The sequence below is a fragment of the Aotus nancymaae genome, unplaced genomic scaffold (genome assembly GCF_030222135.1).
Source record: "Aotus nancymaae isolate 86718 unplaced genomic scaffold, 86718_ANA_hifiasm-v0.15.2.pri h1tg000021l, whole genome shotgun sequence".
Taxonomy (NCBI): domain Eukaryota; kingdom Metazoa; phylum Chordata; class Mammalia; order Primates; family Aotidae; genus Aotus; species Aotus nancymaae.
In genome coordinates this window covers 8,259,071-8,280,407 of record NW_026988433.1, presented here as the reverse complement: position 1 = coordinate 8,280,407, position 21,337 = coordinate 8,259,071, and the positions used below count along the sequence as shown (strand labels likewise).

General features: G+C 53.1%; 1 protein-coding gene across 3 annotated transcripts in view; it reads right to left on the bottom strand.

Annotated features, from left to right (window-relative positions):
• SCARB1 (scavenger receptor class B member 1) overlaps positions 1-21,337 on the bottom strand; it is an 82,430-nt gene that overhangs the window by 38,295 nt on the left and 22,798 nt on the right. For all 3 annotated transcript variants that reach the window (XM_021669995.2, XM_021669994.2, XM_021669997.2), the window contains exon 2: positions 1,732-1,889. In XM_021669995.2, the coding sequence (XP_021525670.1) occupies positions 1,732-1,889 (158 nt within the window). The remainder of the gene's footprint in view (positions 1-1,731; positions 1,890-21,337) is intronic.

Sequence of the window (21,337 nt, the reverse complement as noted above, 5' to 3'; positions counted from 1 at the left end):
GGGAAGATGGAGGGCCGTGGTGGTGGAGAGGAGGGGAAGGTGGGGGGCTGTGGTGGTGGAGGGGAAGGGAAGAGGGAGGGCTGTGGTGGTGGAGGGGAGGGGAAGGTGGGGGGCTGTGGTGGTGGAGGGGAGGGGAAGGTGGGGGGCTGTGGTGGTGGAGGGGAGGGGAAGGTGGGGGGCTGTGGTGGTGGAGGGGAGGGGAAAGTGGGGGGCTGTGGTGGTGGAGGGGAGGGGAAGGTGGAGGGCTGTGGTGGTGGAGGGGAGGGGAAAGTGGGGGGCTGTGGTGGTGGAGGGGAGGGGAAGGTGGGGGGCTGTGGTGGTGGAGGGGAGGGGAAGGTGGGGGGCTGTGGTGGTGGAGAGGAGGGGAAAGTGGGGGGCTGTGGTGGTGGAGGGGAGGGGAAGGTGGAGGGCTGTGGTGGTGGAGGGGAGGGGAAAGTGGGGGGCTGTGGTGGTGGAGAGGAGGGGAAGGTGGGGGGCTGTGGTGGTGGAGGGGAAGGGAAGAGGGAGGGCTGTGGTGGTGGAGGGGAAGGGAAGATGGAGGGCTGTGGTGGTGGAGGGGAGGGGAAGGTGGAGGGCTGTGGTGGTGGAGGGGAGGGGAAGGTGGAGGGCTGTGGTGGTGGAGGGGAGGGGAAGGTGGAGGGCTGTGGTGGTGGAGGGGAGGGGAAGGTGGGGGGCTGTGGTGGTGGAGGGGAGGGGAAGGTGGGGGGCTGTGGTGGTGGAGGGGAGGGGAAGGTGGAGGGCTGTGGTGGTGGAGGGGAGGGGAAGGTGGGGGGCTGTGGTGGTGGAGGGGAGGGGAAGGTGGGGGACTGTGGTGGTGGAGGGGAGGGGAAGGTGGGGGGCTGTGGTGGTGGAGGGGAGGGGAAGGTGGGGGGCTGTGGTGGTGGAGGGGAGGGGAAGGTGGGGGGCTGTGGTGGTGGAGGGGAGGGGAAGGTGGGGGGCTGTGGTAGTGGAGGGGAAGGGAAGGTAGGGGGGTGGAGGATGGTAAGGGCGTTGTAACAGGCACATCCACTTGGAGCACGCCTATGCAGCCCCGCCAGCTGTCTCACAGTTCCAAGTGCATCCTGAGTGTCCTGATGACCCCAGGAAGGGGCTCTTATGTCTCCCCAGTCTGCAGACAAGCACACTGAGGCTCAGAGTGGGGAAGTCACTTCCCCTGGCCACAGCCAGGTACCGAGCAAGCAGAAAGCAAAGGCATGACTCTGGTCCCTCAGCCAGCGTGTTCCACAAACAGCTGACCCCTTCCTGTGCTGGCCTACCCAGTCCTCTGGCCCAGACAGAGTTCGGGGGGTAGGTCCCTGCTCCTGGTCGTGCGTGTGTGCGTGTGTGCGTGTGTGTTTGTGTGTGTGTGTGTCTGTCTGTCTCTCACACATGCACCCTCCACCCAGACCCACACCATTGGTCCCTCCCTGCTCCATAAAGAACTTCTCTAGGCAAGGTCTGGTGACTCACACCTGTAATCCCAGCACTTTGAGAGGCTGAGGCAGCAGGATCGCTTAAGCCCAGGACTTTAAAACCAGCCTGGGCAACATAGCAAGATCCCATCTCTAAAAAAACAAACAAAAAAAACCTTCCCCTCTCCAGGACTAGTAAGTACTTCCCCCGTCTACACCTTGCCTGCTCCTGGAACAATCTCTGGGGCTCAGCCAGCAGCCTCCCCCTCCCGTCCACTCTGAGACCCCTCCCCTGCCCAGCCTCAGCCGGCCCCTCCGCCCTCCCTGGGCCCAGCCTCACCTGTACACATAGGGCCCGCGCTCCTGCACCTGCGGCTTCTCGCCGTTCAGGACCTCGCTGGGGTTCATGACGTTGAAGAAGTAGACGGAGAGATAGAAGGGGATGGGGATCTCCCTCCACATGTTGAAGGACAGGCTACTGGGGTCTATGCGCACGTTCTGCAGGGGACGGGAGAAGTAAGCCAGTGACTAGAGTGACGAGGGCCCCACGCCCCACTAGGAGGCTCCGGAACAGCTGCCCGAGCAGGCCAGGGGAGGGGCCTCTCGGCGGGGGATCCGGATAGGAGGTGTCGGGAAAGCCCCTCACACCTGAGGCTGTCGCACCTGGAGCTTAGGGAATTAAACCAGCAGCCGAGTCACGCTGTCACAACGCTTCTTAAAATACGTCGTAACAGCAACAGGTGACACCAGTCACGGGACTGTGGTAAACAGGGGCCCACGCACCATCTACAGGGGGTGCGAGCTCAGGGCAACGAATGGCCCCATGCAGGAACATGGGCTCCATGCAGCCAGGTGGGTCATTCATTCATTCAACAAACAGGCACTGAGCACTACCACGTGCCAGGGACCCCACGTGATGGGACAGTGGCCAGGACCCTGCTATGTTGGGCTTTACCGTAGCAGGGGAAAGGTAGGCACCAAACGACTCACGTAAAATGCATGCTATGCAACAGAGCACAGAGAAAACACAGCAGGGACTGCGGAGAGGCCAGGATTTGAGACAGAGTCATCACGTAAGTGAAATGTAGGCCAGGCACTGTGGCTCATGCTTGTAATCCCAGAACTTTGGGAGGCCGAGGCAGGAGGATCACTGGAGCCCAGGAGTTTGAGACCAGTCTGGGTAACATAGCAAGACCCTGTGTCTATAAAGAATAATTTTATTTATTTATTTATTTTCTTTTTTGAGATGGAGTCTCACTCTGTCACTCAGGCTGGAGTGCAGTGGCATGATCTCAGCTCACTGTGACCTCCACCTCTGGGTTCAAGCAATTATCCTACTTCAGCCTTCTGAGTAGCTGAGACCACAGGCCCCTGCCACCATGTCCAGCTAATTTTTTGTATATGTTTTTTTATATTTTATTTCATTTTATTTTTGAGAGGAAGTCTTGCTCTGTCACCCAGGTTGGAGTGCAGTGGTGCGATCTCAGCTCACTGCAACCTCTGCCTCCCGGGTTCAAGCAGTTCTCCTCCCTCAGCCTCCCGAGTAGCTGGGATTACAGGCACCCACCACCATGCCGGGCTAATTTTTTTTTTTTTAATAGAAGCAGGGTTTCACCATGTTGGCCAGGCTGGTATTGAACTCCTGACCTCAAGTGCCACGTCCACCTCGGCCTCCCAAAGTGCTGGGATTACAGGCATGAGCAACCATGCCTGGCCTATAAAAAATAATTTTTAAAAAATTAGCTGAGCATAGTGCTGCACACCTGTAGTCCCAGCGACCTGAGAGGCTGAGGTCACTGGAGCCAAGGAGGTCGAGGCTGCAGTGAGCTGTGATGGTGCCACTGTACTCCAGCCTGGGTATCAGAGTAATACTGTGTCTCAAAAAGAAAGGGAAAGAGAAAGAGAGAAAGAGGAAAGAGAGAAAGGAAAGAAGGAAGAAGGAAAGGAGGACAGAAAGAAAGAGAGAGAAAGAAAGAGGAAAGACAGAGAGAAAGAAAGAAAGAAACACAAACTAGAACCAAAATCAATACAGAAGGCCGTGAGGAAGGGCGCTCACAAAGCTAGAAAGGGGTGGCGTTCCACAGCGGCCACAGCCCGCGCAAAGGCCCTCCTGCGGTGGGGAGACTGGGAGGGAGCCTGCCTGTGCGCTGAGTGAGCCAGTCGGGGAGGAGTCAGAGGAAGATGAGAACGCAGAAGCTTTCCATGAAAACCAGAAGTACAGAAATATATATGAAATCTCCTGACTTAAAAACTGCAAAAACGTGATTTTCTTAAAGGGATCGCAGTTTACACACCTGGGGTCCACTTGGAGTCTTCTCCCAGCTTTGCTCCTCTAGATCTACAATTCATTGCCCCAGCGACACAGGGAGCTCCCCCCAGTCCACCCGATCCCCACCCTCAACCTCTCTCGGGCCCCTCGGTGCCCACACCCCATCAGAGCTGGGAGGAGTGACCCAGCCCATCAGATTAGAGCTGACGTTGCAAAGCCAGACAGCCAGGCGGCTGCATCGCGGTCCACCCTATTTTGAACATATACTTCCAGGACAAAGACAGCCACCCCATTGATCTGAGACAGCCAGAACCAATAGGCAGAGACTCTGCAGGAGGTGGACAGCCGAGCTGGCCAGTCAGGCCCAGCCCCACGTCCCCTGGAAGGAGCAGATCTGGAGGCAGCCAGACCCCGAGTGGCACTCCACAGGGCCATTTGGGCAAGTCGGTCCCTCTGAACCTCAATGTTCCCATCTGTACAATGGAGCCGGTGACACTGTAGCTATAGTTGTGTCTAGTTTGACTAAGTGGCGTGCAAATGAAGAAGCTGAATTCCTTGTCAAGAAACTGCAAGATGTAATGTAAAATCTGGATTTCAAAGTTCTCTTGGAAAAATCAGGAGTTGAGACTTGCCTTCAAGTGCCACAACTGTTTACTGATACACGTGTCTTCCTGCCCAGCTGCGAGCACCAGAGAAGCATCTTATGGCCTGAGCAGCCCATAGGTGCAAATGAAGGTGACACAAACGCCTATTAATGAGGTAACAGAAGTGAGCATTTCTGAGTAGCGCCGAGCACCAGGTGATGCTACTCACTTGACTGTGTTCTCATCCTCTGAACAGCACCATGACTCTTTGAGACTGCCACTATTATTACCCCCATGTTACAGATTAGGAAACTGAGGCACAATTCAGCCAATAGTTGGAGGGCACTGAGGAGTCCCGGAGGTCTTCCTGGGGGAGGTGGTATATGAGCTGGATCAAAGAGCAGTCCTGCCCTGTCACTAACACCCTCCCCACCCAATGGCGGCTCCTGCCACCCCATGTGACCACAGCCCACCGGCACCAGCTCCAGCCCCTTCCAGCTCTCAGGCCCCAATCACCCAGCCCTTCCTTCTGCCCTGGCCTTCACCCAGCCTCGAGGCCCATGCACTTGGGGTCCCTCTGTCTGGGACAGACCCGGCAGCACTGGGGACCCTGCTCACCACAGCCCAGGCCCCTTCTCCAACCTGGGGCACACATCCGGCTGCGTGGTCTAGGTAGTCTCCTCACCCCCAGGCCTGCCCGTCCAGCTGCTGGTGCTCCCCCCATAGAAAACACAGCATCAAAATCCAGAACCCTAGAAAACGTATCCAGGGAATAGAGTGCGAATCTGTGTTCCCACCACAGAGCACCAGCAGGAGGGGGGCGGGAGGGAGCTGTGGAGGTGACGGATCCGTGTGGCACCTGGATCCCGGGGGCGGGTTTCCCAGGGAACACACACCAGCCCATCAAACTGCATACATCCAATATGCACCATTGTTTTATATCAATCACACCTTAATAAAGCTGCTTTTTAATTTTTATTTATTTATTTTATTTATTTATTATTATTATTTTTTTGAGACATAGTTTCGCTCTTGTTATCCAGGCTGGAGTGCAATGGCGCGATCTCGGCTCACCGCAACCTCCGCCTCCTGGGTTCAGGCAATTCTCCTGCCTCAGCCTCCTGAGTAGCTGGGATTGCAGGCACGCGCCACCATGCCCAGCTAATTTTTTGTATTTTTAGTAGAGACGGGGTTTCACCATGTTGACCAGGATGGTCTCGATCTCTTGACCTCGTGAACCACCCGCCTCGGCCTCCCAAAGTGCTGGGATTACAGGCGTGAGCCACCGTGCCCGGCCTAAAGCTGCTTTTTTAAAAAGCAGAACGCGGCCCGGCGCGGTGGTGCCTCGCACCTGGAATCCCAGCACTTTGAGTGGCAGAGGCAGGAGGATCACTTAAGCCCAGGAGTCCAAGACCAGCCTGAGCATGGAGACCCCATCACTACAAAAAATACAAAACCGGCCAGGCGCAGTGGCTCATGCCTGTAATCCCAGCACTTTGGGAGGCCTAGGCGGGCAGAGCACAAGGTCAGGAGATCGAGACCATCCTGGCCAACATGGTAAAACCCCGTCTCTACTAGAAAATACAAAAAAATTAGGTGGGCATGGTGGCACTGTAGTCCCAGCTACTCAGGAGGCTGAGGCAGGAGAATTGCTTGAACCCAGGAGGCGGAGATTGCAGTGAGCCGCGATCACGCCACTGCACTACAGCCTGGGTGGCAGTGCGAGACTCCATCTCAAAACAAAACAAAATACAAAAACCAACCATGTATGGTGGTGGGTGCCTATAGTCCCGGCTGCTTGGGAGGCTGAGGTGGGAGGATGGCTTGAGCCCAGGAAGCAGAGGTTGCAGTGATTTGTGATCACCACTGCACTCCAGCCTGGGCAACAGAGGAGACTTCATCACACAGACACACACACACACACACACACACACACACACTCACGCACACAGCCTCAGTTCCCCTTTGTGGCCTCCGTTTCCCACCTGGTTTCTCAGCGGAGGCCACTGGGCCAGAGACGTCTTTCTCCTTTGGAATCCCACCATGCTTTCCTCCTCCCCTGGCCGGCTTGGCCGGTTCTGAAGATGAGTCGGGGCTAAACCAAGGAGTCACAGGATCCAGCTGCATGTCCATCTCTCTCTCTCTCTCGCTCTCTCTCTCTCTCTCTCTCTCTCTCTAACACAAGAGGCTTTGGGGCCCTGGGTTTCAGCACATTCATCTAGCACTGCCCAAAGGGAATCTTCAGAGACCCAGCGCAGCTCCATCCAACTGGGTGACCAGGGATGAGTCACTGACCTTCTCCAAGTCTCAGTTTCCACACCCATACAATGGGCACAGGAGAGTATCGCCTTGTGGGCTGCTGTGAGGTTGGAGTGAATCCGTGGAGGTAAAGTGCTTCCAACAAGGTCTGAAGACCCCGGGCATCGGAGGGTCAGCCATGCAGTCCTGAAGTGACCCTTCCTCCTCTGCCCTACCTCCACCTGGGTTAAGGGATGAACTTTGCCCTGCTTTTGATCAGAAGGATGGCTTTTTTCTACCACGCTAGACCAGGCAGCTGATTAGATAACAGTGGTGGGGACGCTGTGGCCTGTTGCCTAACATGGCTGATTCTGTGATTCTGTCCCCACCACCCCCAAGGTCAAAGACCATGGCCCTGGAACACAAAGCTGGGATAGAATGCCAAGGTGAGCCCTTGTGGGACGCCACTCCCTCCCATCCAGCCAAACAGACCCTTGGAGCCCATTCCCAGGCAGCCAGGAAGGCTGCCTGGAGGAGTGAACATCCGAGCTGGGAATTTTTTAATGAGCTGGGCTTTGCTAGGAAAAGAAGATGGTGGAGGAGTGCCTAGCAGAGAACACAGCCCGTGCAAAAGCTGGGAAGCCTTTAAGAGTGTGACTTGGCTGAATGTTCCCCAAAAACAAATATGGAATGATATTTCCATATTGGATGGATGGAAACAACTCAAATATCCATCAACAGATAAATGAATTGCCACGTATCTACACAATGGAATGCTACCTGGGCAACATGGTGAAACCCCATCTCTATTAAAAATACAAAAAGCGTTAGCCAAGGATGGTGGCACATATCTGTGGTCCCAGCTACTCAGGAGACTGAGGTGGGAGGATCACGTGAGCCCAGGAGTTGAAGGCTGCAGTGAGCCATGATCATGCCCCCACACTACGGTCTGAGCCACAGAGCAAGACCCTGTCTGAAACAGCAGCAGCAACAATGTACCCGTGACATGCTGTATCTACCACTGTGGAGCGACCTCCAGAGCAGCTTACGTTACAAATAAACCCTAAAAAACACCACTGCTACCTTTAAAATACAATGCAATCATGTTGATCAAAAGGCAGGTATGTTACGTGCATACACAACATATAATCCCATGTATGTGACGCTCTAGAACAGGCAAGACCAATGCATCAATAGAAGCCAGAACAGGGGTCGCCCAGGGGAATAGGGGATCAGGGGGTGAAAATTCTGCTTCCTGATCTGGTCGCTGGCTAGCCGGGACTCTGTTCACTGAAAAACGTACGGTGCTGTTCCCTTTATGTGTACGCTTTTCTATATGTATGCTACACTTCACTAAAACGCTTTGAAACTATAATGTAAAATTTTAAAAATAAGAGATTAACCGCAAATGTGCAGAGGACTTGAAAAGACCTTTCTCCACAGAAGATACACAAATGGCCAGCAAGCTCACGAAAAGGTGCTCAACGCCATCAGGGAAATACAAATCAAACTCACAGTGGCCACCACGTCCCCCCACTTGGATGGCTAGAATCTCTTTCATGGGAAATAACAAGCATTGGCAAAGGTGTGGGAACTGGGACCTTTGTGCATTGCTGGCGGGAGTGTAACGTGGAGATGCCACGGGCCACGGTGGAACCAGTCTGACGGTTCCTCAAATGATCAAACACAAACTTACCGTAAGACCCAGCAACTCCACTCCCCAGAATACACACAAAAGGAACTGAAAGTGGGCGTTTAAACAACAACACCTACAAGAATGTGCACGGCGGCACTGCTGGCAATGGCCAGAGGCGAAAACAACCCAAGTGTCCGTCAGCGGATGAATGGCTGAACACAATGTGGTCTGTCCACTCCTCGGCATCTCCCTCATTCATAAAAAAGGAATGTGTGGGTTGCATGTTTACTATTGCGTTAAAAAAAATTATTTAAAGCGCCAAAAAAAAAATTTTTTTTTTTTTGAGACGGAGTTTCGCTCTTGTTACCCAGGCTGGAGTGCAATGGCGCGATCTCGGCTCACCGCAACCTCCGCCTCCTGGGTTCAGGCAATTCTCCTGCCTCAGCCTCCTGAATAGCTGGGATTACAGGCACACGCCACCATGCCCAGCTAATTTCTTGTGTTTTTAGTAGAGACGGGGTTTCACCATGTTGACCAGGATGGTCTTGATCTCTTGACCTTGTGATCCACCCGCCTCGGCCTCCCAAAGTGCTGTGATTACAGGCGTGAGCCACCGTGCCCGGCCAAAAAAAAATAATTTTAAAGAAAGGAATGGCCAGGCGCTGTGGCTCAAACCTTTAATCCCAGCACTTTGGGAGGCTGAGGCAGGCAGGTCACCTGAGGTCAGGAGTTCAAGACCAACCTGGTCAACATAGTGAAACCCCATCTCTACCAAAAATATAAAAATTAGCTGGGTGTGGTGGCAGCCACCTGTAATCCTAGCTACTTGGAAGGCTGAGGCAGGAGAATCGCTTGAACCCGGGAGGCGAAGGTTGCAGTGAGAGCCAGGATAGTGCCATTGCACTCCAGCCTGGGCAACAGACCAAGACTCCATCTCAAAAAAAAAAAAAAAAGAAGGAAGGCAGACTGAACGCGCTACCACATAGGCAAACCTCAAAACCACGACGCAGAGTGAAAAGCCAGTCAAACAGCCACACATAGTGTATGACTGCACCTACGTGAAATGCCCAGAATAGGTGAATCCAGAGACCTCAGATTGGTGGTTGCCAGGGGCTGGGGAGAAGGGAATGATGGGTGACTGCGTAATGGGTGCACGGTGGCCTCTGGGGGTAATGAGAAGGCTTAGGAAGTAGATCGCGGGAACAGTTGCACAACCTTGCAAATGCACTAAATGCCACCAAACTGTACATTGGTAAATGGCTTTGGTGAATTTTATGTTAACTGGATCTTAATCCCAATTTTAAAAAGAAAGATTAACTCCACATTAAAAGCAGCTCTCACTTCCCAGTAGATGAGCAAAATTTAGGACATCCAAGTAAACAGCTGCAGGCAAAGATGTTTGGAAACAGGACGGCCGTGCACAGCGGGCGGGGCGGGCGCGGGTCAGACCACAGGGGAGTCGGGAACAGTTTCTAACTGAGTCAGGTGTGAGCAGGGCCCCATGGTCTGCGGGTCCCTTGTTAAAACATGGTACAGAGCACCAGCTTCCCAGCGCCTGCTGCACTAGGCCCACAGCCTGCGTGCCCACCAGAAGCTTCATGAAGGGACACTCACCTCCCAAGAGTGGCGCAACTTACGTTATGACTCCATTATTCACCCTGAGATTCCGTCCTATTCCATTCTGTTCTTATAATGCTGATCCCCACCCGCCCCACTCAATTCACAACCCACGATCTGATCACATCTGACAGTTTGAAAACTCTGCCCTAGAAAGATTCTCATGTGTGTGCAAGAGAGCAGCAAAACAATTGTCAGACCTCAAAAAAGAACAGAGGGCTGGGCGCGGTGGCTTGCGCCTGTGATCTCAGCACTTTGAGGGGCCGAGGTGGGCAGATTGCTTGAGGTCAGGAGTTCCAGACCAGTCTGGCCAACACGGTGAAACTCCGTCTGTATTAAAACTACAAAAATTAGCCGAGCACGGTGGCAGGCACCTGTATTCCCAGCTACTCGGGAGGCTGAGGTGGGAGAATTGCTTGAGCCTGGGAGGCGGAGATTGCAGTGAGCTATGATCACCCCACTGCACTCCAGCCTGGGTGACAGAGCAAGACCCTGCCTCAAAAAAGAAAAAAAGGAGGTAACTATGTGAGGAGATACATACGTTAGTCTGCTGTAGTAATCATTTCACTATGTGTATTTATTTTGAGACAGAGCCTCACTCAGTTGCCCAGGGTGGAGTGCAGTGAGGCAAAAACAGCTCACTGCAGCCTCCCGACCTCCGGGATCAAGCAATCCTCTCACCTCAGCCTCCTGAGTAGCTGGGACTATAAAGCACACACCACCGTGCCCAGCTAATTTTATTTTCTTATTTTTTATTTTTTTGCTTTTAGTAGAGATGAGGTCTCACTATGTTGCCCAGGCTGGTCTTGAACTCCTGAGCTGAAGCGATCTGCTTGCCTCAGCCTCCCAAAGTGCTGGATTACAAGCATAAGCCACTGCATCTGGCCTCAATTTTTTTTTTATTTTTTATTTTATTTTATTTTATTTTTTGAGACGGAGTTTTGCTCTTGTTACCCAGGCTGGAGTGCAATGGCGCCATCTCGGCTCACCGCAACCTCCGCCTCCTGGGTTCAGGCAATTCTCCTGCCTCAGCCTCCTGAGTAGCTGGGATTACAGGCACGCGCCACCATGCCCAGCTAATTTTTTGTATTTTTTTAGTAGAGACGGGGTTTCACCATGTTGACCAGGATGGTCTCGATCTCTTGACCTCGTGATCCGCCCGCCTCGGCCTCCCAAAGTGCTGGGATTACAGCCTTGAGCCACCGCACCCGGCCCAATTTTTATTTTTAAAGAAAAAAAAATCTTGAGTGAAGAAAAGGCCAAAGAAAGAAACAACTGACATTGGCCTCTTGATGTGAATTTTCCAAACACACGACATCTTACTCTATATTCTTTCTGAAGATGAACCCACGTGGAAATGTAGAAAAACATTCAGGGAAATGAGACCTGCTACCCTGCAAAGCATCTCAGGAGAGGGCTGGGAGCTGGGGACGTGTGGAAAGCTTTAGCTGTCATTGACGACATTTTATTTCTTGAAAATAACACACAAGCCACCGTCTGAACATTGGCCTACAAGCCCCTCTGCCTGGTCTGGCCCCCGTGTCCTCTCTGGCCTCATATCCAGCCACTGTCTCTGTTACTCAGCCCAGCCCCACCACCTACTTGCTGTCCTATCTATGTGGCCACACTCCTGCCCCAGGGCCTTTGCACCTGCTGCTCCCTCCTACCCATCTGGTCAAACTCCTCACCCCTTCGAATCTCTGCTCACGTGCCCCCTTCTCAGAAGGCTCATCCGACCTGCCCCTAAAACTCCTGACCTCCCGTGCTGTTTCCATGCTACTGTGGCCTTCGACACACGATATAAGTAGCTTATCAGATTTATGGCTCTCCATCTGTCTCCCCTGCCAGGCCGTAAACCCACAAGGGTAAGAGCCTCTGCTGCTGTTTGCTGATGTGTCCTCAGGGCCTGGGACAGCGCTTGGCACCCTCCAGGAGCGAAAGTGAGACCTGAAACCTTATAATCCACGTGGAAATGTCTACCAGGTGGTAACGCGAGTCCTCCTTTGTGTATGTTTGAAACAGCTCATACTTAAGAAGGGAGTTTTTTGTTTTGTTTTGTTTTTTGTTTTTGAGAAGGAGTTTCACACTTGTCGCCCAGGCTGGAGTGCAATGGCGTGATCTCGGCTCACCACAATCTCTGCCTCCCAGGTTCAAGCGATTCTCCTGTCTCAGCCTCCCCAGTAGCTAGGACTACAGGTATGTGCCACCACACACCCGGCTAATTTTGTATTTTTTTTAATAGAGACAGGGTTTCTCCGTGTTGGTCAGGCTGCTCTCAAACTCCTGACCTCAGGTGAGCCGCCTGCCTCAGCCTCCCAAAGTGTTGGGATTACAGGTGTGAGCCACTGCACCTGGCCTGGGATTTTTTTTTTTTTTTTTTAATACACAGAGAGTACCGCCTGTTTAGCCTGGGGCAACAGCTCGGTAAATGTGTGTTGGATGAAGATCTCATAGACATTAATTTTTAGCTCTCTCTTCCTACCACGCATAGCACTCTCCCCTGTACCTGGAGAGGGCCCTGACCTCCAACCCTAAAACCCCACTCGACCAGGTGCCGCCTCCTCCATGAAGCCCACTGGGATGACCTCGGCCTACGGCGAGCCTGCTCTGACCTCACTGGGATCGCAGTTCACCCCCTGCGCTATCATCCGCCCCATGCCAGATGCAATGCTAGGAATTTAAAGACACAAGGATGAACAAGACGGGTCCCCTGCCCTGAGACACCCGGGGAGCAGAATCGTACGGACAATCTATACAGCACTGTTCAGGTAGCAAAACACCTCCACCTACTTCACCTTGTTAAATTCTCAATGGCTCATCTCACAGACGCAGACACTCAGGCTCCAAACGCACATGCCTGACCGAGGTCACAGGTGCAGGAGAGCCAGGGCCCCAGGCTCCCTATCCGCTTCGAGGCCAGCGCCTTCACACTTCTCTGCTAGGCCATACCCGCGGGCTCCCTGCACAGGAGCTTCACACATGAATCATTCACTTGACCTGGCCACCGAATTGCAGAACTCCTCCTCCTTTGAGAAGAAGAAACAGGCCTCAGAGAAACACACCTCTGACCAAATGAGCCAAGAAGCCAATTTGCCCAGACTTAGCCTAGTTCTGGGGCAAGGCCATGCCCTGCCCACTCCGGACCAGCCAGTCAGCCGCTGACTCCACCCTTGGGGATGCTCCGGACATCCCCAGCGCCATGGGGCCTCCGAATGCAGGAACAACTAAGACACAGGCTAATCCAACCTGGGACTAGGGAAAACCACATCCTTGGCTCATGTTCCAACTTCTCTTGATTTTTAAAGGACTAAGGTAAGAAGACTAAAATAAAAGGTTTTTATAAGAAACCCACACGTGTGAGTTGCTTAAGCGAAGGGGTTGAGTCATTCTGAGTCCTCCGTTTCCCTCCCACCCAGCACCCAGCCATCAGCAAGGCCTGGCTGCTCTCGCTCGAAGGCATGCCTCGAATCCATCCACTGCTTCCCAAGACCATCCTGCCCCCTCCTCACTTGTGTGGCCAGGTGACGTCATCTCCTCACTCTTGTCAAGCCTCTGCTCTTGCCGCCACCCCCATTCTCCCCATTCTCCTCTATACTTGGTACAGGGGGTCATTACAAGCATGCATGCTCAGGTAAAAATCCATCAATCTCTAACCAAAATTGTGCACTTTTCTTTACGTATCTGATACTTCAATTTTTTTTTTTTTTTTTGAGATGGAGCCTCACTCTGTCGCCCAGGCTGTAGTGCAATGGCATGATCTTGGCTCACTGCAACCCCCACCTCCTGGGTTGCAAGGAGAAAAAAGAAAAAAAATAAACTGTTCTAAAACAGAAAGTTATTTTTAAACAAGCAGGCTCCGTGGCAGCAGTACAAGGCGGGCCAGATCAGTGCCTCCCCAAAATCACATTACAGCTTATATTTTTTCCAGAACATTAAAGTCTTTTTTTAAAAACACTGAAGTTTCAAAAGTATGTATATTAAAACTTCCAACATTATTTTAAGTTTAAATATTTTATCTAAGCCCACCCGAACCAGAATATACCACCGTGTTACTGACCTGGCTTTAGCAGAAGCATTTTCACTGGATTAGCTTCCCACTTCTGCTGTGCAAAGAATTAACTACTGACACTGGCTCAGATCAATACAAAGTATTACCTCACAGTTCTGGGGGGAGAAGTCCAAAATGGGACTCGCCCTGAGATGGGACTAAAGTCACGGTGCAGGCAGGATGCTTCCTTCCGGAGGCCTGGAGGGAATCCATTTCCTCGCCTTCCCCAGCTCCTGGGAGGCCCCCGCATTCCTTGGCTCCAGTCGCCTCCTCACTCCAACCCCTGCTTCCGAGGTCACACCTCCTTCTCTGACCCCCCTCCCTCCCTATGACAAAGACCTTTGTGAAAGCATGGTGGCCCTGGGACAATCCAGGTCCATCTCCCATCGCAAGATCCTTAACTTTTTTTTTTTTTGGAGACAGGGTCTCACTCTGTTGCTCAGGCTGGAATGCAGTGGTGTGGTCACGGCTTACTGCAGCCTCGAACTCCCGAACTCAAGCAAGCTTTCCACAGAGCTGGGACCACAGGCACGCACCACCACGCCTGGCTAATTTCATATTTTTTGTAGAGACAGGGTTTCACTATGTTGCCCAGGCTGCTCTTAAACTCCTGGGCTCAAGAAATCTCCCACCTTGGCCTCCCAAAGTGCTGGGATGACAGGGGTGAGCCATCACACCCGGCGTAAGATCTTTAACTTAATCACACCGACAGAGCCACTTTTGCCGAGGACGGTCACGTATTCAGAGGTCCTGGGGATTAGGACCCCAAAACCTTTTGGGGACACTGTTCAGCCTGCCACACCCACTCAGAGACCCTGGGGCATCCTCCCACACAGCCCCCTCCACCACAGGGAACACCCCTGCACCAGGGAGTGTGACATTTGCCCCCTGCACCCCTTCCTGTCCCCACAGCCATATCTTCACCGTTGGCAGGCTTTGCTAGAGACCAGGTGGGGCCAGCCGGAAGCCCGGGGTCCTCATTAATGGGAAGCCCCAAGCCCAGGATGCTCACATATCCCCGGCTCCCCTGCTTTTGAACCCTGCTGTGTTTCAGCCTGAGCTGCCCTAAGAGAAACCCAGCCTGCAAGCGGACATGGTCAGTGGAGCAGGACACTCTCCCATGGCTGCTTTCAAGCAGCTCAGCGGGGGCGCTTTGTTCTCACGGCTGGGATCTGAAAAGCAAGCCCCCTCTGCCTGCACTGCCTCCTCGTGACTCCTGAGACCGGGTGTACAGAAACAGGAACCAAGGCCCGCCCTGAGAAGGGCTAAGCCAGGAGGAAGAATGCAGGCAACAGCCAGCTGAGGCCTCAGGGGCCCTGCAAGGCCAGAGCCCCCTCCCCTGGGCTACATCAGAGCCAGGGGTCTCTTCAAAAGCAGGCCTCCAAAGCCAGTGAGCAACCACGGGACACATGGGGGGACAGGGAGGCAGCCAGAAGTCACGGCCACTCCAGGGTGGCCAGGTTCTCAGAAGCTTCCAGGCTGGGCCGGGACCAGACACAGACATCACCGGTTGCTGGCCTTTGTGCCACCGCTGAGGCTCCCCCTGAGCTAGGGGCTGAGGGTCCAGGCAGAGCCTCCCGCTCCAGGCATGAGGCCTCGGGGAATTCCTGAACATTCCAGCAGGTCCACTTTTCAGAGCTCATGACGGCCCTACAGGATGACCTTTGGTGTGAGCACAGTGCTGTGGTCATGCTTGGGGATTTTCTTTCGCTTTGTCGTAGTGCTGGTGTTTACCAGGTACCTGTCCAGGCAGCGGTTCTTGAAGTGTGCTCCCTGGCTGAGCGTGGTGGTTCACGCCTGTATTCCCAGCACTTTGGGAGGCCAAGATGGGAGGATCACCTGAGCCCAGGAGTTCAACAGCCTGGGCAACATAGCAAGACCTCGTCTCTAAAAAAAAAATTATTTTGCAATAGTCAGGCATGGCGGCATGTACCTGTAGTCCCAGATACTTGGGAGGCTGAGGCAGGAGGATTGCTTGGGCCCAGGAGGTCGAGGCTGCAGTGAGCTCGACCCACACTCCAGGCTACACAACAGAGCAAGACCTTGTCCCCCTCAAAAAATAGGTGAACCCCGAACCAGCAGCATCAGCATCACCTGGGAACTCGATAAAAAAGCAGATTCCCAGGCCCTGTGCCAGGTCTGCTGACTCGAACACTCAGGGGCTAGGGCCTGGCGATCTGTGTTTTGGCGAGCCCTCCAGGGAACTCCAGTGCACCATGGCGTGCCGTGGCTGCGTCAGAGACACTGATGATGAGGCGATGTCTGACGTGAGCCCCAGAACCATGTGGAAAAGGAAAAAGCACATGCAGGCGCGTGCGGGGGGCACGGCTCGATACCTGCTCAGCAGGTCAGAGGGCGCATGACCATCACACCAGTCTACTCTTATGTATGTTTGAATGTTTTTTAAGAGACAGGTTCTCAGTCTTTGACCCTGGCTGGAGTGCACTGGCCCAGTCCTAGTTCACTGTATCCTTGAACTCCTGGGCTCAAACCATCCTCCTGCCTCAGCCTCCTAGGAGCTGGGACCACAGCAGCTCCTGTCACCACTCAGCTAATGTTTTTTATATTTTTGTAGATTTTATTTTTTGGAGGGGGTCTCACTATGTTGCCCAGGCTGGTCTGAAGCTCCTGGTCTCAAGCAATTCTCCTGCTTCAACCTCCCAAAGAGCTGGGATTTCAAACGTGAGACGCTGTACGCAGCCCTTGAAATTTTTTATAAGTATTTTTAAATTCACTCCAAATTTCTTATACTCCCCATCCTACCCCCCACTAAAAAATACACAGAATAGGTCTTGTCTCTTCCTGAACCAGATGCCACAAACTGGGCCCATGGGCCAGATCCGGCCAGTACATGGGTTTTGGATCACATGATATTTCAAAATACTTGAATTTGATGACAGGATCTTAAACCAGCAGATAAAGTCCAGATTTCTGGCTTCTTTCGGAAACCTGAGTGATGTCCAGCTCTGGGCCTGCGCACCGTGTGGCCCAGCCTGCCGGAACAGAGCAGCAACGCTCCACAGACGGGCTGTGCCCTCCAGCTTGCCCCAGGCCCCACCACCCCCTGTCGCATCATGCCAGGCCCCTCCCCCACGTACATTCCTGCACAGCCCTTAGAGGTATCTGAGTTTGCAATCCCTGTCCTATAGTAACACATGATGAGAACACGGCATTCATTCATTCATTCATTCATTCACTCAATCATTCATTCATTTCAACCCAGCCTCAGCACCTAAAGCAGGTGATCAATGCTACAGGAGTAAAGTTAATCCCACAGGACTCCTGCTCTTGTGGACTGAGCAGGACGTGGGGAAGAGGACATGCAATTCACAAGTGACTCAGGTCCACAGCAGGAATTGCTCAGAGACATCACACGTATTCACTGGCACACAGTGGCAAGCACCAGCGTTCTCATGCCTGTGTCACTGGCCAAAGCACCCATCAGTAGCCCCTCGGAGAGCCACTGAGCACGATGTTCTGAACTGCTCAGTGCATCTGGAGACAACCACCTCCCGCCTCTCAGGAAAGACGACAGTAAACACCTGCACCACAGAAGCCACTGGAGGCAAGTTTTATGTTGTTTGCAGCTCAAAGCAGCCCATCTAAAGCAATGCTTTCTTTCATTTAACCCTAACAATCGGCTGGGTGTGGTGGCTCACACCTGTAATCCCAGCACTTTGGGAGGCCAATGCAGGAGGATCGCTTGAGACCAGGAGTTCGAGACCAGCCTGGGCAACATAGTGGGACCCCCATCTCTATCAAAAATTTTCAAAAATTAGCCAAGTGTGGTCGTGTACGCCTGTGGACCCAGGTAGTTGGAAGGCTGAAGCAGGAGGATCCCTAGAGCCCAGGAGGGTGAGCCTTCAGTGAGCCATGATCGTGCCACTGTGCTCCAGCGCGGGTGACAGAGCAAGACCCTGTCTCAAAATGAAATGAAAAATAAAATATAAAATAGAATAAACCTAACAATCCGTCTGTGAGGCAGGCAGTTACTCACTCTGTTTTACTGATGAAGAAAGTAAAGTACAGTGAGATTAAACCACTCGCTTGCCCAAGAGCACAAAGCCAGTGACGGCACAGAGCGCTGACCTTGGGTGTGACACCAAAGCTGGGCTCTAACCACTGTGTCCACTGCCTCGGTAAAGGCCCAGCGCAGGTGTGGCAAGTAAGGGGCTCGGACCAGCGAAGAGAATACTGGAAAGCGCGCACAGTCCTGGTCCCCGCGCCCAGAGACGAATCAAGCACAACCTCTCCCTCCCCCACCGAATCAGGGCCTCATCCTGCTCCCCAGTTGCACCTCCATGATGGGACTCCAGGCAGCCCACCTCCACTGGCTTTTTTGGACAGGCACGGTCTCCACCAGGGCTGATCCCAGCCCCACTGTTTCCACAGAAGTCAGACAGCAAATACGCCTTCTTTCAAACACCCCAACCTCAACAAAGCCAGCTGTTTTCAAGCAAGAACATATTCCTCTCTACTTTTAGAAAAGGTTACAAGCTACGGCCTGTGGGCCAAATCCAGTCTGATGCCGATTTCTACTCACCCCACAAGCTAATTGGTTTACATTTTGAATTGAAGAAAGGAAGGAAGAGAGGAAGAAAGAAAGAAGAGAAAGGAAGGAAGGAAGGAAGGAAGGAAGGAAGGAAGGAAGGAAGGAAGGAAGCAGGCAGGCCGGCCGGCCGGGTGCAGTGGTACACACCTGTAATCCCAGCACTTTGGGAGGCCAAGGTGGGAGGACCACTTGAGGCCAGGAGTTCAAGATCAGCCGGGGCAACTTCGTGAGATTCCACCCCCCCACCACCACCCACCAACCTAAACAAAAAAAAGAATGAGCCAGGTGTGGTGGCTGATGCCTGTTGTCCCAGCTGCTTGGGAGAGTGGGGTGGGAGGAGAACCAGAGCCCAGGAGTCTAGGCTGCAGTGAGCCATGACGGTGCCCCTGCACTCCAGCCCGGGTGACAGAGCGAGACCCTGCCTCAAAAACATACATTATAATTAAATAAATAATTGAAAGAAAAATGCCATTTCGTGACATGAAAGTTACGTGAAATTCACATTTCAGTGTTCATAAACGCAGTGGCACTGGCCCACAGCGGCCACCTCAACTTATTTCTGTATCGTCAATGGCAGCCTCAGCATCACAGCAGCAGGGCTGAGTAGCTGAGACACAACCAGAGCTGGATAAATTGACTCTCTGTCCCTGTACAGCAAAGCATGCCACTCCCAGCCTAGATCACACAGAAATTCAGGAAGGGCTGTCCCCTGCCAGGCCAGCTTCACGGGTGCAGCCGGATCTGGCTTTAGGGAGAGGAACAGGGCTGCAGACCGAGTTCTGGCCTCCACTCAGTCAGCTCCTCCCACCCAGGTCCCCTGATGTGCCACATGGAGACGTGAGTGCCTCCCCATCCTCCCGGGTGGCAGTGCAGAGAGAATGAGCTGACCCAGGACATGTGTCTGCTGTGAAGAAGGCTCCAGGGTATCAACACCTCGGGGAACTATTGCTACATGAGCCTTCCTGAGCTCAGTCTGGCTCCAGTTCAAGAACACATCGTGAAGCCGGCCAAGGTCTTGTAAAATAGGGCAACGGTGGTTTGGGCCTGGAGGAATCAGAAGCTCAGGGCTGCCTCCTTCAAAGGCTGAGTCTTTTGCAACAGGCTCAGCACGTTGGAGTTCAACCATGGCCAACAGGCTGGGCCGTCTGGCTTACCATCTACAAACCAACAGCCCAGTGCATTCAAGGAGGGGCCGGTACCGATTCTCCCTTCAGGTTAAACCCTGCCACAGTTCTTTTTTAATTTTAATTGGGGTAAAATACAAATAACATAAAATTTACCAACTTGGCCGTTTGTAAGCGTACAGTTCAGTGGTATTAAGGACACGTGCGATGCTGTGCAATCATCAACACCACCCATCCAAAGAACTCTTTAATCTTGCAAAACTGAAACCCTGGACCCACTGAGTAAGAACTCCCCTCTCCCTCTCCCCGCAGCCCCTGGCACCCACCATTCTTTCTGTGTCTGTGAATCTGGCTTCTCCAGGGAGCTCATACAAATGGAATTGTTGGGCATTTGTCCTGTTGCGGCTGGCTTCTTCACATCCTCAAGGCCGGTGCGTGTTGCAGCGTGCATCAGAACGCTCTTCCCTTTCCAGGCTGAACCCTATTCCATGTGTGGGGGCCCCAGCTTATCCCCCATCACCGGACACTTGGGTTGCTCCCACCGTCTGGCCATCGTGAACAGCGCTGCAGTGAAGGCGGTGGCCAGATTCCTCTTCAAGTCCCCAGTTTCATTTCTTTTACATCCAGAAGTGGGATTGCTGCACCATACGACGATTCTGTGCTAGATTTTTTGGGGAGCCTCCATTCTGTTTTCCACAGCAGCTACACCATTCTACATTCACGCCAACAGCATACACGGGTCCCAATTTCTCCACATCCTCAACACAATACTCGAGATTGTGTTTTCTGAAGTGCCATCCTAATGGGTATGAGTGTGCCTCACTTCTTCCCGTTTCCCTAATGCTGAGCGACTGCCGCTGAGCACGCTTCCATGTCCCTGTTGGCTAACTGCATGTCTTTTTTTTTTTTTTTTTTTTTTTTTTTGAGACTGAGTCTCGCTCTATCTCCCAGGCTAGAGTGCAGTGGCACAATCTCAGCTCACTACAACCTCCACCTCCCAGGTTCAGGCAATTCTCCTGCCTCAGCCTCCCAAGCAGCTGGGATTACAGGCACCCGCTACCAGGCCCAGCTAATTTTTATATTTTTAGTAGAGATGGGGTTTCATCATATTGGCCAGGCTGGCCTCGAACTCCTGACCTTGTGATCCGCCTGCCTTGACCTCCCAAAGTGCTGGGATTACAGGCATGAGCCACTGCACCCAGCCGCCTGCACGTCTTCTTTGCAAATGCTTGGCCCGTGTTTTAATGGGGTTGTCTGGCTTTTGCTGTTGAGTTGTCCTAGCATGACTTTAGGACCAGAGGTAAGGCCCACACTCCATCCGCTCTCGACCTCCCTCCCCAGTCTTCTCATCTTGGAAAAGAGCTCCACCACCCACCAAGCTCCTCAAACCCAAAGTCTAAGAACCACCCTTGATTCCTCTCCTTCCCTCGCACCCCAGTCCACTGGCCTATCTTGTTGACTCTCCCTGGAAAAAAAAAAAAATCTCGAATCTGTTCCCTTCTTTCCATTTCACTACCCCAACCTTGGCTCAAATCACCAGCCTCTCTGCCTCCCCACTTCCAGCCTGACCCCCAATACTCCTTTCTTCTGACAGCAGCCAGAGAGCTCTTCAAGACTGAGTCAGGCCAGGCATGGTGGCTCATGCCTGTAATCTCAGCCCTTAGGGAGGCCGAGGTGGGTGGATCACCTGAGGTCAGGAGTTCAAGACCAGCCTGGCCAACATGGCAAAACCCCATCTCGACTAAAAATACCAAAATCAGCCAGGCGTGGTAGCACGTGCCTGTAGTCCTAGCTACTTGGGAGGCTGAAGCAGGAGAATGGCTAGAACCTGGGAAGTGGAGGTTGCAGTGAGCTGAGACTGCACCATTACACTCCAGC